General features: G+C 38.2%; 4 protein-coding genes across 8 annotated transcripts; 3 read left to right on the forward strand and 1 right to left on the reverse strand.

The window, feature by feature from the left end:
• Positions 1 to 75: 75 nt before the first annotated feature.
• Positions 76 to 5282, reverse strand: LOC148422577 (B-cell receptor-associated protein 29-like). 2 transcript variants are annotated; one of them, XM_088417487.1, is made up of 8 exons: positions 5155 to 5282; positions 4306 to 4414; positions 4126 to 4226; positions 3235 to 3382; positions 1416 to 1551; positions 1241 to 1337; positions 488 to 588; positions 76 to 412 (listed from the first exon to the last, which is right to left on the reverse strand). In XM_088417487.1, the coding sequence occupies exons 1-8, from the start codon at positions 5213 to 5215 to the stop codon at positions 377 to 379; spliced, it is 789 nt and encodes a 262-aa protein (XP_088273613.1). In that variant the 5' UTR covers positions 5216 to 5282; the 3' UTR covers positions 76 to 376. The 2 variants fall into 2 exon arrangements, with proteins under 2 accessions (XP_088273613.1, XP_088273614.1); XM_088417488.1 differs by having other exon boundaries at positions 4306 to 4410; positions 5155 to 5223.
• A 314-nt stretch (positions 5283 to 5596) lies between these two features.
• On the forward strand, positions 5597 to 8252 carry gtf3c6 (general transcription factor IIIC, polypeptide 6, alpha). 2 transcript variants are annotated; one of them, XM_088417347.1, is made up of 6 exons: positions 5597 to 5718; positions 6107 to 6184; positions 6291 to 6354; positions 6484 to 6528; positions 6611 to 6718; positions 7118 to 8252. In XM_088417347.1, exons 1-6 carry the CDS (start codon positions 5695 to 5697, stop codon positions 7201 to 7203), a joined length of 405 nt encoding a protein of 134 aa, XP_088273473.1. In that variant the 5' UTR covers positions 5597 to 5694; the 3' UTR covers positions 7204 to 8252. The 2 variants fall into 2 exon arrangements, with proteins under 2 accessions (XP_088273473.1, XP_088273474.1); XM_088417348.1 differs by lacking the exon at positions 6107 to 6184 and having other exon boundaries at positions 5618 to 5718.
• A 256-nt stretch (positions 8253 to 8508) lies between these two features.
• Positions 8509 to 13932, forward strand: LOC148422579 (calumenin-B). The gene is made up of 7 exons (XM_088417971.1): positions 8509 to 8600; positions 9455 to 9698; positions 10574 to 10767; positions 10835 to 11001; positions 11079 to 11139; positions 11951 to 12147; positions 13123 to 13932. The coding sequence occupies exons 2-7, from the start codon at positions 9478 to 9480 to the stop codon at positions 13225 to 13227; spliced, it is 945 nt and encodes a 314-aa protein (XP_088274097.1). The 5' UTR covers positions 8509 to 8600; positions 9455 to 9477; the 3' UTR covers positions 13228 to 13932.
• A 1002-nt stretch (positions 13933 to 14934) lies between these two features.
• On the forward strand, positions 14935 to 17976 carry LOC148422580 (calumenin-B-like). 3 transcript variants are annotated; one of them, XM_088417132.1, is made up of 7 exons: positions 14935 to 15102; positions 15328 to 15540; positions 15891 to 16084; positions 16145 to 16296; positions 16377 to 16434; positions 16758 to 16912; positions 17251 to 17976. In XM_088417132.1, the coding sequence occupies exons 2-7, from the start codon at positions 15329 to 15331 to the stop codon at positions 17353 to 17355; spliced, it is 876 nt and encodes a 291-aa protein (XP_088273258.1). In that variant the 5' UTR covers positions 14935 to 15102; position 15328; the 3' UTR covers positions 17356 to 17976. The 3 variants fall into 3 exon arrangements, with proteins under 3 accessions (XP_088273258.1, XP_088273260.1, XP_088273259.1); XM_088417134.1 differs by having other exon boundaries at positions 16377 to 16413; XM_088417133.1 differs by having other exon boundaries at positions 14941 to 15076.
• The last annotated feature ends 63 nt before the right edge of the window (positions 17977 to 18039 follow it).

Genomic DNA, 18039 nt, shown 5'->3' on the forward strand with positions numbered 1-18039 from the left:
GCTTGTTTGGCAATCCAGTGAACAGTGGTGAAAAACATGAATTGACTTCTTCAATGACTTGAAATATCATTCATCTATTCTACTGCCATACAGTGTGTTGAGGGCTTCTTCAGTTGGCGCCTCAGGTTGTCAGTCATGGCTTACAACAGCTCCTTGTCAGAGTTCTCATTCTGTGTTTGTGAATATTGTTTGTTCACTTCAGTGTGGCTCTCCTTGCCCACATACAAGGGCATTACAGTACCTCAATTGCTCTTTTCTTTCCAATTCACTCAAGCGATGGCATATCTGCAGCTACCACTATTTACCAACAAACAATAAAAACAACATCTTCTACAATTACTCCCCTTGATGAATTGACAATATCCTTTCATGTTTATCATTGGATCTTTTTGTCTGCAGTACTTTGGAGATTCTGTGGATCAAAAAGAGTTTCGTATATTCCGAAGAGTTTTCAGGATCATCTTCACAAGTGCATCCGTTTACTTACCTGGAGCTGATGATGCTCCCGCAACAGTCGATCATATTCCTTGGCCAGACCTTTGGCCTGCCTGCTCAAGGCTTCCACTTCAGCGTGGGACTTGTGCACAGCTGCACACAACACACAGATGCTCTACGATGTCACCATTATATTAATTGTCTCCCTTATGTTTTTGTTAAATGTTAACCCCCCCAGCAAGTCATGCTAGCATGGTAACCGGTTTGACATGCAAATCCTGCGAGTATTTTCGAGAAAGCATACTCTGTTTAACAAATAAAAACGGTGATGCAATAGATTTAGAAAAGCTAGACATTCCCATCCCATGACTTTATTTCTGTAAATCATAGGATTTTGCTCTTGCAAGAACAATTCTTGGCAATTGTGCTGTTGTCATGTTCCATCCCGAAAAACCTCAAGTATGGTTTTAAACAGTTATCAATGTTTTCAAGCCTTTTGTGCTATGCAGTCAGTTCACATCTTTATCAAAGCTATGGGAGCAAGTTGTGTTTTGTTAGTGTTTTCAATGTTCAATTTCTCTTATTAGTTCAAGCATGGACGGAAGTTAATAATGAGTGATTTCTTTTTAAAATTTTGTATGAGTAATTAAGTCTCTGTACTTTTTGTGTTCACTTTTACTCAATGAGATGAATCAGTATGTGTTTTTTTTTACATATGTACATTATTCTAACATTTTACTTAGGAATTGTACTGTACAGAATGAGCAACTTAGCTATCTTGGAAAAACACTACATGAACACTCACCCTCTTCTGCCATCTTCAGTTGGCTAGACAGGCTTTTAATTTCAAGCTTCATCTGATGATTCTTTTCTGAAATGACTTTTTCCTCATCTAAGAGAGTCTAGGGGCAATGTTTGCATTAAGTAAAACCACACTTTTCAATAAAATATGTTCTCGGGAAGCTGTGATATTTTCTGACTTGTTTGAGTACACGGTTGTCCCCCTCATGCCTGACGGCAGCTTTGGCAGCATTCTCCATCTGTGCCTGAAGACCAACATTATTATCAGCAGCAACAGCCACTTGCTTGAGCAAGATGATGACACGCCGCATGACACTGGAATATGAAACACACAAATGTGACAAATAAAGCAAGAGTACATGTTTGGAAGTCAAGCCCAAACACCTGTCTAGTCAACCTCTGTATATAGGCTTTCATTGTTAGCCACTGGCTACTGTGTAGCCCAGATTTTTAAGCATTTGTTTTTTTTAAATAAACTTTTTCTTTCATTTATACTTTATTATATTGCGGCTCCATATGTGTAAAAGAAGCTGTTGGTTGAAGGTTAGTGTAACATCTATGCTAATTTCCGTTCACCTATCTAAGCATTAAGCAAGCTGACCTAATTTTATATATGGTTTGTTGAAGGTGATACTTTATTTATTTTGCCATTTCCAGCAGTAAAATAAATAATATTTAGTCTAAAATTAAGTTGACGACTTCATTATTTTTCATGTATCAGTAAAGGGCCTGTAACATGATATATTCTTCTTTCAGCAGTGTAATATGTGCATATAAATTATATTTGGCACATTGGAGAATTAATTTCTTATTAAATATGAGTTTTATGGTACTGATATTTCTAACCAGGAAGTAAAGTGCCTTGTTTGCAGATGGAGACTATTCCAACAGTGTCAATACGGGGCAAAAACAGGCGTTTACTGACATTAAAATGCAAAACAGCGTCAATACACCGCTCTCATCAACACATGTTCCTCTTAACAAATTGGTCTCCATGGGAGCCCAGTAATTCATAACAACAGTTCCACCCGCCGTGAGTCATTTCCCATTGACGTTGATTGTCTGGTTGTGTGCAACCAAATACACATTTTGGCCGCTTCAGCATTTTCTTGTAGTTAATAAATGAAATGTTGTTATTTACTTGGCCGACTCGATGCAAAAGCTCTCTTTGTCAGCTACGGAACAAAACTGAAATTAAAAGACATGGTTAAGATTGGCGTGTATTTTCTATTGCACAGGCGGAGCAGGGTTGTGTAAGAGAGATTCGAATTGCTCCTGTCTTGCTCCTGTTTGTCATAAGCAAGCCATTTTCATCTGCACGGGCAGGGCCAGTTCGAAAGCGCAGAATATGCATAAGCGCGTGTATTTTCTATTGCACAGGCGGAGCAGGGTTGTGTAAGAGAGATTCGAATTGCTCCTGTCTTGCTCCTGTTTGTCATAAGCAAGCCATTTTCATCTGCACGGGCAGGGCCAGTTCGAAAGCGCAGAATATGCACGGAATGCTTAAAAATGCATCAGTAAAGGAAAAAAAAAAACGTGTGATGTATGATGCAATTTCCAGTGCGGCAAAATGTGTTTCTAAAGGTATTGCTTGTAGATGAATAATGATTTAATCATATTAATGACAGATAAAACATGAACTTTTTTGTTCCCGAAATAAGTATCCCTTGAAAAATGTTTGTGTTTAAACATGAAATGTTTAATTCCCTTGTTGATATAGAAGTTTTAAGGTAGGCTTTAGCTGAGAATGACAAATAAACAGCTTTAAAAAGTGTGTTTTAATAAATGTAAATGTTTTAAACATTTATGTTGAAGTAATACGATATAATACATGTTTTTTTTCCTCATAGTTTCTCTAAATATCTCCAGATATGGGAAAAATATGAACACATGTGCTCCATACTTTAATCCAGCCCTTATTTGAGCGCTCGCCGATGATAGATACAGTACATGCTTTAACTGCTTTCATTTAGGATTTGAGAAGGAAATAAGACTAACAGCCATAGGAAGAGTGAGAAGCCTGAGATGTAGAGGTTCCTCTGTGCTCTGAAGAGCCGCATGTGAAGATGGTCGAAGAGATTGGAATTCACCGTTGCCTCTTGCATGGGTTCAGGATTTGAGTACTTGTGCACCTCACGAGCAGCATCTAAGAGTGGCAAAAGTGTTTTATGCACATTCCACTGTTAAAGGGAAAGTCAACCCAAAAAAATTCTATGCAGCCCCATGAGTATAAGTTTTGTGATTATTATTGCGTTTGTGGAATATGACTTAAAAAAAATCTACTTGACTGAAATTGAATTCATAGTTGCTTAGGACTCAGGTAATGACCCATCACGGCTCAACTGTTAATTCAGATTCCATAAACATATTATTAATTATACTGTATTACTGTGTTTGGACCAATAGGGTTGCAAAGAACAGATTTAATATGGAGAAAATGTTTGGGTTGACTGCCCCTTCAAAAGGATACCATTTTTTTATTTTTTGGGGGGAGTGCATTTTCTGAGATAAAATCTTATCATTTTGTTGATATTTATTTTGATAACATTTTCAATGCAAAATTAATACATTTAGTAGCACATTTTGGCACTTTCTGTCAACTAAAAATGACTTCATATGTAGTCAAGTAACATGCAATCACCGCTCAGCTTGCCAGCACCACATGACCCAGGAAACACATGAGCCATGATTGGTCATTACTTAAGGCATGAGCACATGGTATGTCATTTTCCATTGACAGCAAGAGGCATAATCTGTTTTTAAATGTATTAATCGTGCATGAAAAAGTAATTTAGTCATCAAATTAAAATCTGTATAGACAAATTAATAGCTTTAACTGAAGTAACAATTAAGAACTCTATTTACGATTAGCTAATTGCGGTAGCTCACCAAGAAAAAGAACAACAAGAACCATTATCATGGTGAAAAAGCATTTGTTCCAGTAAGGGGATATCCATTTCCATATTCTCCAACTGAAAACCGAGTGCCATCTGAAAATAACAGAAAGTCTACTTTACTCAATACATTCAATTTATTTTTAATTGCACTATAGTATAATTTATACTCTACCTTTGTGCGGATATAATTGGGGCACACAGGATGATATTGATGGCTATCTCTATATAGAGAAAGAAGGCCACCGCTGTCCACTGAAGAGTCATTCTGGTCTCTTTCCTAACTCATGGGTTAGAGTACAAACATGAATGACAAAAAAACAGCTTTGAAAACAAAAGCCAAAAACTTAAACAGATAATGTTGATGGAGACATATTGTGGAAATTTTGACTTGTAATGGCTTGTTGAATTAGTAAATAAGTTACCCCGTTCAACTTGAGACACATACTATATCTGATATTTGTATGCTTAATCTTTTTTTTTTCTTTAGTATGTATGGCCTTTTAAAGTCACCAACCATAATTTTAGGTCCACCAAAACAACATATTGAGCGACCAAACATTCCATCTTTTAAAACTAAAATTCCAGTTAATGGCACTCTAAGTGTCCTGCAGTAACCACAAACACAATCAAAACAAACTATAGCTCAAAACAGCTTTTTTTTTTTTTTATGTATTTATTTTTTTAAGTCAAGATACATTTTTTATATACACCTTGTTTTTTTTTTTGTTTTTTTAATACAACTTGTTTTTGCTCTCAATGGGTTGTGCACATGCACCTTATGCATTGTCCAGGGCATGCATATCATATTTACATTACAGTACACATTTGGCTAGTTCGCTGTTGTCATAGGTGGCAAGAAGCAGAAGGAATTTCCTGCCTTTTTCTATTTATAGACTTTTTCTCACTCATGCACTAGTATTTAACGACATTCATCAATTCAAGAGCAAGAATATAATAATACATTTACCATGAAACTGCAAGTTATATAGCTATGGAATATAATGTAGAGATGTCAACTTACCAGAAATTGTGTGATTAGAGCTCATCCAGAAAAGTCCATGCACAGTTGCACACACACACATGCACACACATGCACACAACAGCTGCGTGTGTGCTACACGACAGTCTCCGATGTCAATCACTTTGGGAACACAAAACAAGTTCTCTTGGCGTCATTGATTGAGCATTGGTCAAATAAAATATAGGCTATGTGTTTGACTCTTATTTCACTCAACATACAATAAGAAAAATAGTATGAACAGTTTGAGCTCCATTTATTTTGTATTAAAATCACCACCACGTCAATATCATTTTCATAATTGATACAAATCAGTAGGCCTATAGTATACAGTACTGTACTCTTTATTTGAAACTTAATGAGAATTTGCATCCTGCAAATCTGATGGTGAACACAGCGACACTTAGCGGTCAGAAGCCTCAAACTACTAAACTACCTTACTACCTTGTCGGCCACCGTAACATTCGCGGAAGTAAGACGCTGTGGTTTTTTTTGACGGCCGAAGACTAAATATCACCCCACGTTAACAATGAGAAAATAAACATGGATGACGAATGGGAAGACGAGGTATGCGCTATTAATAATTATGCTTTTGAACTGGTGGAACATTAGTATTAAGTTGCTAGCACGTTAGGTTTCGTTATTGTCTTACTACGCGGTTTCACGTGCGAGCAATGAATGAAAAAAAGACGAATATACTGTGTGAGTGTGTGTGTGTGTGTGTGTGTGTGTATATATATATATATATATATATATATATATATATATATATATATATATACACACACACACACACACACACACACACACACACAAGTGTTGTGATAAGTTTTGTTCATGTGAAATGCATTTTCAACTTTTATCTGTTCATTTGTACGGCTGCTTATTTAATTATTTTTTGACATTTGAAAACAATTATATAGGATCTTACGACAGATAATGTATGTGTGTCCAGGAGCAACTCGTTCTTGTCGAACTCTCTGGAATTATAAACAATGATTCTATGTTCAAGTCAAGAACCTTCAAAGTATTGGTAGGTTTTGCCATTCGTTGTATTTTTTGTCTGTTTAGTCATTAGGAATAGACATTCCATCACTATGATTCTTGAAAACTGTATATTATTTGCATTTGTCTTAAAGGATATCGACAGTGAACAGCCAATGATGCAAATGGGCCAATATACGTTTGCAGGTGAATATGAAGGTAAGCCGAAGCTTCACTGACTTTCAGAGGCCAGGGTCAATTGATTACCCCAAATCAAATACAGTAAGAAATTAATGTTGTTTTTACTTTTTTTTTCACTAAATCCACTGCTTATTTTCCCTTCCAAAGATGCCCTGGGAACAAGCGTTATTTTTGAGGAGGGGCCTGGAAAAGGTAGACTTTACATGATTAATTTGAAAGGTGACTACTTTTTTTCATGGTCGTACTTGAGCTTTGTGTTTGTGCATTGCCACAGGAAAAGACGCCAGTGTACCTGAGCTTAAGTACAAATGTCACACGGTAAAGAAACTCAACATGCAACGAGTTTTTCTCAGCGAAAAGAAAGACAATGAAACGGATACGGGTAAGAGTTCACGTTGCTGTGTGGTGGTGTATGGTGCTTTAAACTAAGTCCAACCAACTATGCGGTGTCACATAATTGATCTCAAATAGAATATTTACTACAAAAAATTCCATCTCACTCCGGCCTCTCAGAGTTTGCATGTTCTCCCCGAACCCGCGTGGGTTCTCTCCGGGCACTCCGGCGTCCACCCACATTCCAAAAACATACATTGCAGGTGTATTGGACATACTAATGTGATTTGGTGCATGAACGGTTGTTCGTCTGTGTGCCCCGTGATTTGCTTGTCTGCCCAAAGTCAGCTGGGATAGGCACCAGCAACCATGCAACCCAAGTATAAGCATAAGCTGCTCTAGAAAATGGATGGAATATTGAGGATGGGATTTTTTTTCTTTGCCGAAGGTGACAAAGGCGATCAGCAGGATGACGCAGTCTGCCATTCAAGCGAAGGAGCAAGTCAGGTGGATGAAGAACTTGAAGGAGAATGAGAGAAACAGGATCTGTTGTCACCCAAAAATTAATTTAAAAACACAGTCAGAATTAAGTGAATATGACTGTGTGTTTAAAGTACGTAGTTTATTTGGTCATATGTATAGTATTCCACCAATCAATAGTCAATAGAATCTCTTCCAGATGGATCAAATAGATCAAAACGATGAAGCCAAGGCTTATATTGTCTATGTCTTACTCAATATGCCACATTATTTTTGTTTTTTCTTCTCAGTTAATTTACTACCGCACCATTGTGTCTTCACCAGGCAAAGGGTGCTTAACTGTTCACTCAGTCATCATGAAAACGTAAAAGAAAAATGAATCTGATGAGAAGTATCCTAACATTTGCACATATACAAGAAAATGGGTCTCCTAAATTATGTTTACTTCTCATTTCATACCATTATTTTTATTGGATACATGGAATTATAGCATGTCCCTCAACTGCTCTCCGAACTACATCATGTAACAAGAATTTTATGTGATATAAAATCCAACTTTTTAACATGGCTTAATTGTCCACATTAAGTTATTCAGTAAATGTCATTTGATTGTGGTTTGTGTTTTTGTAATCATGTTGAACATCTAGCATTTGTTCCTGTAAATATGGTGTGACTCCAGGTTTCAGAATTTTTTTTGTATTTAATTTACTAGCAGCGTCAAATTTTTCAACTTCACGCTTAATCACAGAATAATGTCACAGAATATTAACACTTTTGTGTAACAACTTTCATCATGTTATGTGTTTTTTTTTTCAAGTTTCACCTCCACTTGTCTTACTAAAATATTAATTCAAAGAAGTTAGCTTGCCAACTAGATCATGTTACTAAATGAAGACCTGTCATCTGCTTATTAAATCTCATCCATGCAGGCATTTTTTTTCCATACTCTCTATCATGTTTAGGGTCATGTTTAGAGCTGGATATTTTGACTAAAATGTTTAATAGCAAATAAGGCACCGTATTGTGATACTTTTAAGTCAATGTATGTGACGCTTTATAGAATGTCTGATGTTTCAATTCCCATTAAAGTACTGTATAGCGTAGAAAAATGTGTGTTTTGCTTCCATTTTTGTTTCGATTTTTTCTTATTTCATTTTATGACGTAATGAAGATATTTAAATGTTTGATGCGAATGAAAATGTCCTTGTTTGAAAGATGTACGTTCTTTGAAATCATTTCCACTGAAAGGAAAATCTTGCCTTTGAGGACGTGGCGGTTTTCGGCCAATCCAATCACCAATGCTCCCGAGATGTGGACCAATGAGCGAGCGACATGGCATCTGCATCCCCGTAACGTCATTGGCCAGTCGGTGTCCGTTCACCGGAAGTGTACGGGTGTGTTTCTAGGAGTGAATTCGACGGCCACATCGACGAACTTGACTCAAGACATTGGCAAGTGTTCTTCGAACATTTTTACGCTTTTTAACACAATTGCTGTTTTAAATTCCATATATATTCCCTTTTCTGATTGATAACACACTCGTGGAATTACCTTAGATGTTGTAAAATGATTTATATAAATGTTGTGCAAAGGCTAGCTGTTAGAATGTTGCCAGTCAGGATTGACCATTACGGACACGCTTAATCATATTCACGTTATTAAAAATATATATGGATAATACGCGCCCCGAGCTCTGGTGCGCTTTTTGTGATACATCGGCCAATTATCTGGTCTGACGTAACTTTAACAAGAAACGAGTAATTGTTTTGTCCCTACTTATAACTTGCCAGTGTTTGTCGTCTACATTTGCGACTCGAGAATAGGATTTACCAGTGCAATTTGTTCAAGTAAATTTGACTTGTGCGCATGCAGTGTTTACATGCAATCTTGTTCACAATGTTTGAGGAGCGTAATTGTTTCGGGATCCACCCCATACCTCTGCAATAGTAATGTTGAGAAATAACTAAACTTTGACTTGAATCCAGAAGATGGAAACTACCACCCCAAAAGTTCTACCGTTTGCGGTTTAATTTTTTAGAGTAGTCCCACACGTGTCTTCCTCCCTTGACGTTTGGATATTACGTCATTGTTGGATGCCCAAAAGAAGAAGAGAGCTTTGATTGGATTTCTTGCCTTCCATTATGATCTTTTGGAGGCGGGCTAAAAGTGATGAGGCCATGTCTCATCGCAAGTCATTATACGCTTGACAAAAGATTAATTAATCTTTTTGAGCTCTAAACAAGTTTCAAATAGGCCTAATTGACAGCTCCGATTGAAAAAAAATGATCGAACGTCCTCTCTTCAGGTGGCTGCGTCAAAATTGGCAGGATGGAGCTGCGGCCGTTTTTAATGTGCTTTGCCCTCTGCGTGGTGTACGCCACCAGCAAGCCCATGGAGAAGAAGGATCGCGTTCACCATGACGACCCGCTCAGCAACCTGGAGCACGACGACGCAGAGAACTTTGAGTATGACCACGAGGCCTTCCTGGGCCAGGAGGAGGCCAAGACATTTGATCAGCTCACTCCTGAGGAGAGCAAGGAGCGGCTCGGGTAAGTTTGCTCTCAAAGTGAGGCCATTTTTCACATTTGGTTGGGTTGCTTGGACATCTGTAGATTATAATAAGCCCATTTCCATGACACACCCAGCCTAAAAAGTCCCAATACCTCAAAACTGATTACAGGGGAAAAAGAAGTTTCACTCTTCACTCTTATTATTGTGGCTAATTTCTTGTAGAAACACAGTAGCATTTGAGAGAAAATGGGTGATAAATCAAGATATGAACATCCATGATAACAAAATTGAAAGTCAAGACAAGGTTTATGTGGACTTGACGTTTGCTGCATGCATGGCATCAGGCCAACCAACCGCACAGCTTTCAAGTTTGGTTTTTATTTGAAGCTAAAGCGAAACATGCTGGACTTGATTTAAAGCTAAAGTGAAACACACACAAGCTCCAGTTTGTGTCACTGTAGTCAAATTAGACTAGATCATGTTTCAGGTCATTCAGTTCGCCAAAATTATTTTTGATAAGTATCACAACTGTGAGAGAATTTCTGAACATGGAGAAGTCCAGACGATGTCACGGCTTTGGAGGTACCTGTTATACCTCACAACATGTAAGGTAATTGACGGCAAACCTTTTAAGGCCACACCTCACTTCCTTGTTTGAAATGATGGGGAAAACGCCTGATAGGTTAATTGAAGATAAGTGAGGATGTATTTAAGGCTACACCTTGCTACACCTTTAACACTCTACTTCCTTGTTTGAAATGATGGGAAAATCAAAAGCTACCTACCAGGAAACCAGATAAATAATTTTGGAGCTCCCTTTCTAACCATAACCATTCAGTTAAATAGAAGCAAGACTGGTTTTTCAACATACCCATATTATTTTTTTGATGATTTTTTTTTATGTCATTCATAGCATGCTGGTGGATCGCATTGACGAAGACAAGGACGGCTTTGTGACGACAGAGGAGATGAAGAAGTGGATCAAACACTCACAAAAGAGGTGGATCTATGAGGATGTGGATCGCCAGTGGAAGACTCACGATCTAAATGGCGATAACTTGGTGACGTGGGAGGAGTACAAAAATGCCACATATGGATATATTCTCGGTAGGAACCTTCAGTTTAAAAGTGCGCAGGCTCCTGCAATGCTCAATGACACGGCCTTTGACCGCAGATGATCCCGAACCCGATGATAGCTACAGCTACAAACAGATGATGGTGCGCGATGAGAGGAGGTTCAAGATGGCTGACCAGGATGGTGACCAGAAGGCTAACAAAGAAGAATTCACAGCCTTCATTCACCCTGAGGAATTTGAGCACATGAAAGATATCGTGGTGATTGTGAGTGATAAACACGCCCCACAGATAACTCTAGTGACAGTAGGTGTTTATTTACACTTTTTTTTTTTCCTCTCTAGGAAACTATGGAAGACATTGACAAGAATGGAGATGGTCTCATTGACCTGGAAGAGTACATTGGTAAGTTTTTTTTTTAAGTTTTTTTTATCAAATCAGTTGCCATTGTGGGGCCTGAAAACATTGTGTATTGAACTGAAAGCTGATATTTGTGGCCTTTTTTTTTTCTTAAAAGTATCATTCAGGAACAATGTGGAAAACCTTAGCAATTTTGAACAGTTTTTGTTGTTTTCCAAACACGAATAATTGAATGAAAAATTTCGATAGGGTCAATAATTATTACCTTTAAGTCCACTTATTTAGCCATTTTCTGCAGTAAAAACATATTTTTTCAATATTTTCATACTAGCTGTCGACTGAAAATGACACTGCACATGAAAATGTTACGACCACAACTCACCATGGGTTTGGTCATGTGATGTATGCAAGCTGGGCCATTATTGGTTGTTTACATGATCCCTGAGTACTGGGGATGTCGTTTGCAGTAAATAGCAAGTGGCAAAATGTTTTGCACATTAAAATAATTCAAACTATAGATAAAATATCAACCAACCAAACCCTGCTGGAATTCGCTAAATACGATTAGAATCTCTTCCAAATACAATTAAAACATGCTTGCTGCAAGCTGTCATTCTTAGTTTTGGAGTTGACTCCAGTGACGATCAATGTTCATTGTAACCCTTTAAACATGGAGTAGCAATACCATACAAACATAGCATGAAACTTTTTCTCAGCTGACTTGTGATAAAACCATAGAACGCTTTGGAATAAGTCGTCATTTATCATAGAATTATGTTGTTATGGAAACGTCAGTGCTGGTCCGGGGAAATAGGAAAACACAAGTAGGACCTGATCACGGTGTTCACTTTCCCAGGTGACATGTACAACCAGGAGGGTGAGACAGAGCCCGAGTGGGTCAAAACGGAGAGGGAGCAGTTCAGCGAGTTCCGGGACAAGAACAAGGACGGCAAAATGGACAGAGATGAGACCCGCGACTGGATCTTGCCAAATGACTACGACCACGCCGAGGCGGAAGCCAAGCACTTGGTCTACGAGTCCGACGCAGACAAAGTAAGCAAGAATACTAGCTAGCTGCTAGCTCTAGCCCAGCTCAGGTCTTAAATCGAGTCAGCAAAGGCAGCTCTTTTGACTTTGTTCCTTGACCACAAACAAGAATGTTAAGCGCGCCCGCTGTGTAATGTCAGTGTCTTCTGTGCATGCATGACACTTTTTGGATGTTTGTCACATGCATGCCGCATATATTTGGAAAGGTGAACGACCTCTCGAAAAAATCGGCTTTTACAAAAATAAATTGGAATTGAGCATTAAGCCCAGCTGTGTGAACCTAGATTAACGTTCCAATGACCTTGGGAACACTGCACCTTTTGTTTTGGGATTTAAATTTGTTTAAAAACAAAGCTAATTGCATTTTTAAAGATTCGTTGTATTTTTTAAATTTTGGGAAATTTGCTGTAGAAAATAAGTTTTAACATGCTGCTGACTCTGGAATCTCCGCTCAACATTTGTTGAGTTTTACAACATAAAAGTAATGGTGTCTAAAATTTATTAATAAAAATAAACATGCTTAAAGACATTTCAACAGTTTTTTTTTCTTCTGACACTAATAATATCCCACATACTGAATGAATATTTGCTTCAAATTTATCTGCTTCGACTAATAATCATAATTATAGTCCTGAAATAAAATATTGCTCTATTATTTTAATAACCCAGCTTGCCGACAGTTTTAGTTTTCAATTCATCCAGCCCTCATCAAGACTTTCACAATTAGTCCTTTACGTGTTTGAAAACACCTGATCGGGTCTTGAAAACCTTAACTGTAGTCTGAACATTAAATTATTAGTAACAATAACTCTTTGAGTTCCAAACGTTTTCGGAAAAGGCAACTCCAAGAGTGCCAGCTCTCAGCCCACTGAGAGTTAACACAATAAACCAAAGTGTATCACAGGTATTTCCTTAATTCTGGTTGGTAGTTCAACACTATTTTCTGCATAGTAACTGTATTGAAACTCTTCTTTTCACTAGGACGGCCGCCTGACCAAGGGTGAAATTGTGGACAAATACGACCTGTTTGTGGGCAGCCAGGCCACCGATTTTGGAGAGGCCCTCACTCGGCACGACGAGTTCTAAATTTGTAGCCGTCCGCAAAGACTTTGTGTCCACTACGCCTCTTTTCCTTTCTTCATAGTGGACATCACTTTTTCTTCTTTTATATGTACACCATAAGGTCATCTAATTTATTTAATTTGTTGAATGTTTCCCGCACACACACTATTTTTTTCAAAGTGTAACGTTTTGGTTCGAAAAGGACCGAAAGATTTGAACGGTGTTAAGAAAGTTAAAGGTTGCACCATGCAGAATATTTTGGGTGCTTTTTTATTTGTATTTTTTTTTTTTTTTGCTATGCACTGGACAGTTCTGCCTGATTTATTGACAGCATTGTTATGATGCTTGTTACAAGGGCTAAATTGGACTACAATAAAGGCATCTACATTTATGGACTTCTATTTTGTCAATGCTTTAAGTTGTGTATGTATGTATTTGTGTGTATAGCATTTTTTGTCTTGGCGTTTTACACGTGTGTGTGCCAAAAACACTCAAAAACAAAGCTTTTTTGGAACAAATACTTCACTATAAATATCTTTGCTATGCTTATCAAAATTCTGAACCACTGTTCATACATTTTCATCAGACTAACATGTTTTTGAGTTTTTTTGTTTTATGGTCTCACTACATAAGCATTTTGTAGAGATTTAAATGTAAATGTAAATATGTTTGAGCTGATGATCAAATCCTGTTTTTGTGATTAAGAATGTTAATAAAAATACTTTAAAACAGTATTGTATTGAATAATGAACATTATTGAATTCTGAAGTTTCGGGGTGCCTCGCAAGGTTTTTGTCCCAAATCCAATGCAGAGAATTGTATACAATACGCTGAATTTTTTAAGGTCCAGCGGTACGCTGGTGTTATTAAAAGATGTAATACCAGTGTTAACCACATGAGGTCGTTGCCTCCCTGAGTAACTGCCAATGTCATTTTCAGTCAACAGCAAGTGGCAAAATGGACGTGTCCCTTGAGATGTAGAGCGTGGTTTCATTTCAATTGTTTCAATGTTGCATTTCCCTTTAAACACTTGTCTTACTAAACTTACTTCCACAATGTAATCTTTTACTATGCCCCCTGATAAGTATATTATTGAAAAGCTTGTGGAATAACCTGCTAGATATAAGTGAGTCAAAGTGTTGAAAGCAATTAGGAGCCACGCATAAATGACGCCAGAACTTCAAAGAGTTTTTTTTTTTTTTTTTAACACATTCTATTTGTATTTCAGTCTACAACAATATAGTGATATATAGCAGATGGACAAGGTTTCATTTTCCAGATTAAATGCAGTTTTTTTTAATACACTATTGCATAGATAACTTATGACTAAGCTATTTTAAAACTACCAAAACTATATCGACAATTATAACTACATCAGTTTGATACATATTTATTATTGATATTTATGTGAAGACATTAATCTGGTTAATGATTCTTAACAATTTGGAAACTGATGAATCTGAGTACACAACATTTTACTGCTATAAATCTCCACCACTGTTTATATTTTCAAATGATTGCGTCTACTGGGGTGGGATGGGTGGAGTACAGACCGATTCCAAGTATCGGTATTGGGCCGATAAGACTTGTGATTATTTGTTTTGGTGGATTATGTAAATTGGGTTAAATCTGGGCCCTGGGCCTTGAGTTTGATACCCGCTGACGCATCATCAAAGTTTGCTTGAAGTTGTGATGTCTATTTTGACTCATAGATGAAAACCCTTTATTACAAACCATTGCGTTTTAGTGTAATAAACACACAATACCTTTGTGACATCTTATTGTTGCCAGGCACGTGTGGTCCATAAGAACTATTAGACCAGCTACCCATCGGCAACTGTCTTAAGCAAGAGAAAACGAATATATCGTAGAAGTAAGTTGGACTAAAAATATAAAAAGGTGAGGAAATTACTGATAAAGGGAGAGGCATCAGCCGCAAAAAAAAAATCCATGTTGGTTTCATGCAGTTACAACAACAAAGCTAGAACAGGATATCAGAAAGACTATGATGTGGACCTTTAAAAATTTTACTTGAATACTGCTCTATTAACTGAATTAAATAGTAATCTCTTGCCTCTGCTAAGAATGTAATACAATGCATCATCTCTGTGCTCACATTGGCAGGATGGAGCTGCGACCGTTTTTAATGTGCTTTGCCATGTGCGTGGTGTACGCCACCAGCCAGCCCACAGAGGACCATGCCTCTAGCGATGACCTGCTCAGCGAGCAAGAGCACGACTCAAAGAACCAAGACCACTATCACGAGGCCTTTCTGGGCCAGGATGGGGCCAAGGCCTTTGACCAGCTGACTCCCGAGGAAAGCAAGGAGCATCTTGGGTAAGGTTGCGCACAACATGTTTAACACTACAATTTAACACTACTTTTATGCGGCTCTGCTGGCCTTTAAGGGAGTATGTCATTTTTCGCATGCACCCGTGGGAGCTTTAGGGGCATTACGGTAAATACAGCTATACACGCTCCTCCTCCGGCTGTCCACAGCAATAACAGACATGGCAAGGGATGTTGGTGCCGTTGTGGGAGTGAGCAAAGGTGACATGTTAACCAGTCAATGGAAGTGGCTCCCCTGATTCTGAAATTCAGCATAGGAAACAAATAGATTTAGTATCATTTTTCCTCTTTGAAGGTAGGATTTGCTTTTAACCTTTTTGCTTCGGCGTTATCGGCAGTTTGCTGATTGGTCTCATTGACAAAGACTTGGATGGCTTCGTGACCGCGAATGAGATGACAGATTGGATCAAACAAATGCAGAGGAGCTCGATCTACAAAAATTTTGATAGCCAGTGGAACATGTTTGACCTCAACGGGGATGGCTTGGTGTCCTGGGAGGAGTACAATAACGTCACGTATGGAAAGATTCTCGGTAAGAACCCTCAATTGAACAAATGCAGTCGACTGCTCATTGACATGGCTTTGACGACAGACGAAAAGGAAGACGACTCAATCTACAAAGAGCTGATGTTGCGCGATGAGGGGAAGTTCAAGATAGCCGACTTGGACGGGGACATGAATCTCAACAAAGCAGAGTTTGCCACCCTCATTTACTCCACGCATTTCGACCACATGGATGACATCGTGAGTAATGATCAGGCCTCACCGATAACACCACTGCTGCCGTTCATTCACATCGACTTGCTGTTTTTCTTCCAATGTAGGAAACGAGCGATCTTGACCAGATTGGAGATGATCAAGGTAACCAGCCACAGGATTTGGGTAAATTCTCAGATCTAAGATGCTATATCGCACAACATGTAGATGCCTGGGGAGGGCCGGTGGGGCAAATGGGGCCGTGACGCCCTCAAGCAGCCATGATCATAAATCTGCTCAAAAGAGTGACTGCCATTACAAGTGCCATTACCTTGAAATAAGGCCAGGTGTAGGCCCGTTACAATACTTAGTAATGGTACTGGACCATCTCCAAATTTTTTGAAGGTGAATTTTCGCAATGATTTTTATGACAACAGATTTTCATTAGCTTGGTAGGGAAATACACAATGGTGGTTCGTAGAACCTGACCATGGTATTCACTTACTCAGATAAAAAGTACATGGAGGAGGAGGGGGAGTCTGAATCGGTTTGGATGGGCAGAGGCAATACCCTGGACCAGAACAAGGATGACACATTGGACATGAAGGACGACCGCGCTGAGGCCGAGGTCAAGCTTCTTATCTCTGAGGCCGACGCAGATAACGTGAGCCATTCGTTTCATCTTCACATTTTTGTTGGTGGAATATGGGTTAAGCGGCCATTTTGCCACTTGTTGAATAACATTTACATCATTTGATATCGTAACAACCATTCACAACTAAAGATTGTGAAGATGACTTAACCAGAAAACAGGTGAGCTGTGATTGGTTAACCCAGTGCAACAGTGATGTCATTTTCAGTCGCCAGCAAATGTCAAAATGGCCTCTAAAATGGATTAAAAACAATTCGTCAGAATGCCACCTTTTATATGATCAGGAAAGCCACTAGCTTGTTTTGAAACTAGCTTTGGCTAATCTGATTCTCTCTATTCTCTATCACCAGGATGGCCGCCTGACCAAGGCTGAAATGCTGGATAAGTACAACCTGTTTGTGGGCAGCAAGGCTACCGAAACTGAAAGCGTCCTGTCTCAACATGATGAGTTCTAAATTTGCAGTTGTCTGATTTCCAAATTTTTGGTGCATTGCTCTCAGTTCGAGGCTTCCTTTTGCAACCATCATTTGGAAGCCATTATCTTCACTTTAATGCATTTTGTATTGAGTTGGGTGTGCCATGCCAAAAACCCTCAAAGAAGCCATTTTTCTCATTTACATTTAACCTTTATATCTAAGACATGCTTTAATTGCCAATATTACCAATAGCATTTAGAACTTATCATGTATTGATGTATTTGTTTTACCTGTTCACTACAGCAACATTTTTTGATTTAAGTATAATTATAAATGTTGGTTTGAAGGTCCAATATGTTTGTGTTGGAAACATAATAAAAATCTAAAAAAAAAATCTCCATTTGTATTTTAAATGGCAACTGCATTTTGAGACAGCCATTTTTAATGAACCTCCAAGCCATAAGAATAAACCTTTTTTCCATGTGACCCCTTAAAAAATACTAAGGGGTCATGATACAGAATCCAGTGCAGTATTTGCAAAAATCTTGTACAATAGTGAGCACTGGTGTTCCTTGTCTATTTACGAACCGCAGTTGTAAACCATTTTATTGTGGTATCCCACCCTGTAATAAAATAAACTGGATTCATGAAGTACATGAACCACTATTGTCAACCATGTTATTGTATCCCACCCTGTAATAAAATATAATGTAAATAAACTGG

Source organism: Hippichthys cyanospilos, chromosome 6 (assembly GCF_059441005.1).
Source record: "Hippichthys cyanospilos isolate Australia breed blue-spotted pipefish chromosome 6, RoL_Hcya_1.0, whole genome shotgun sequence".
Taxonomy (NCBI): Eukaryota; Metazoa; Chordata; class Actinopteri; order Syngnathiformes; family Syngnathidae; genus Hippichthys; species Hippichthys cyanospilos.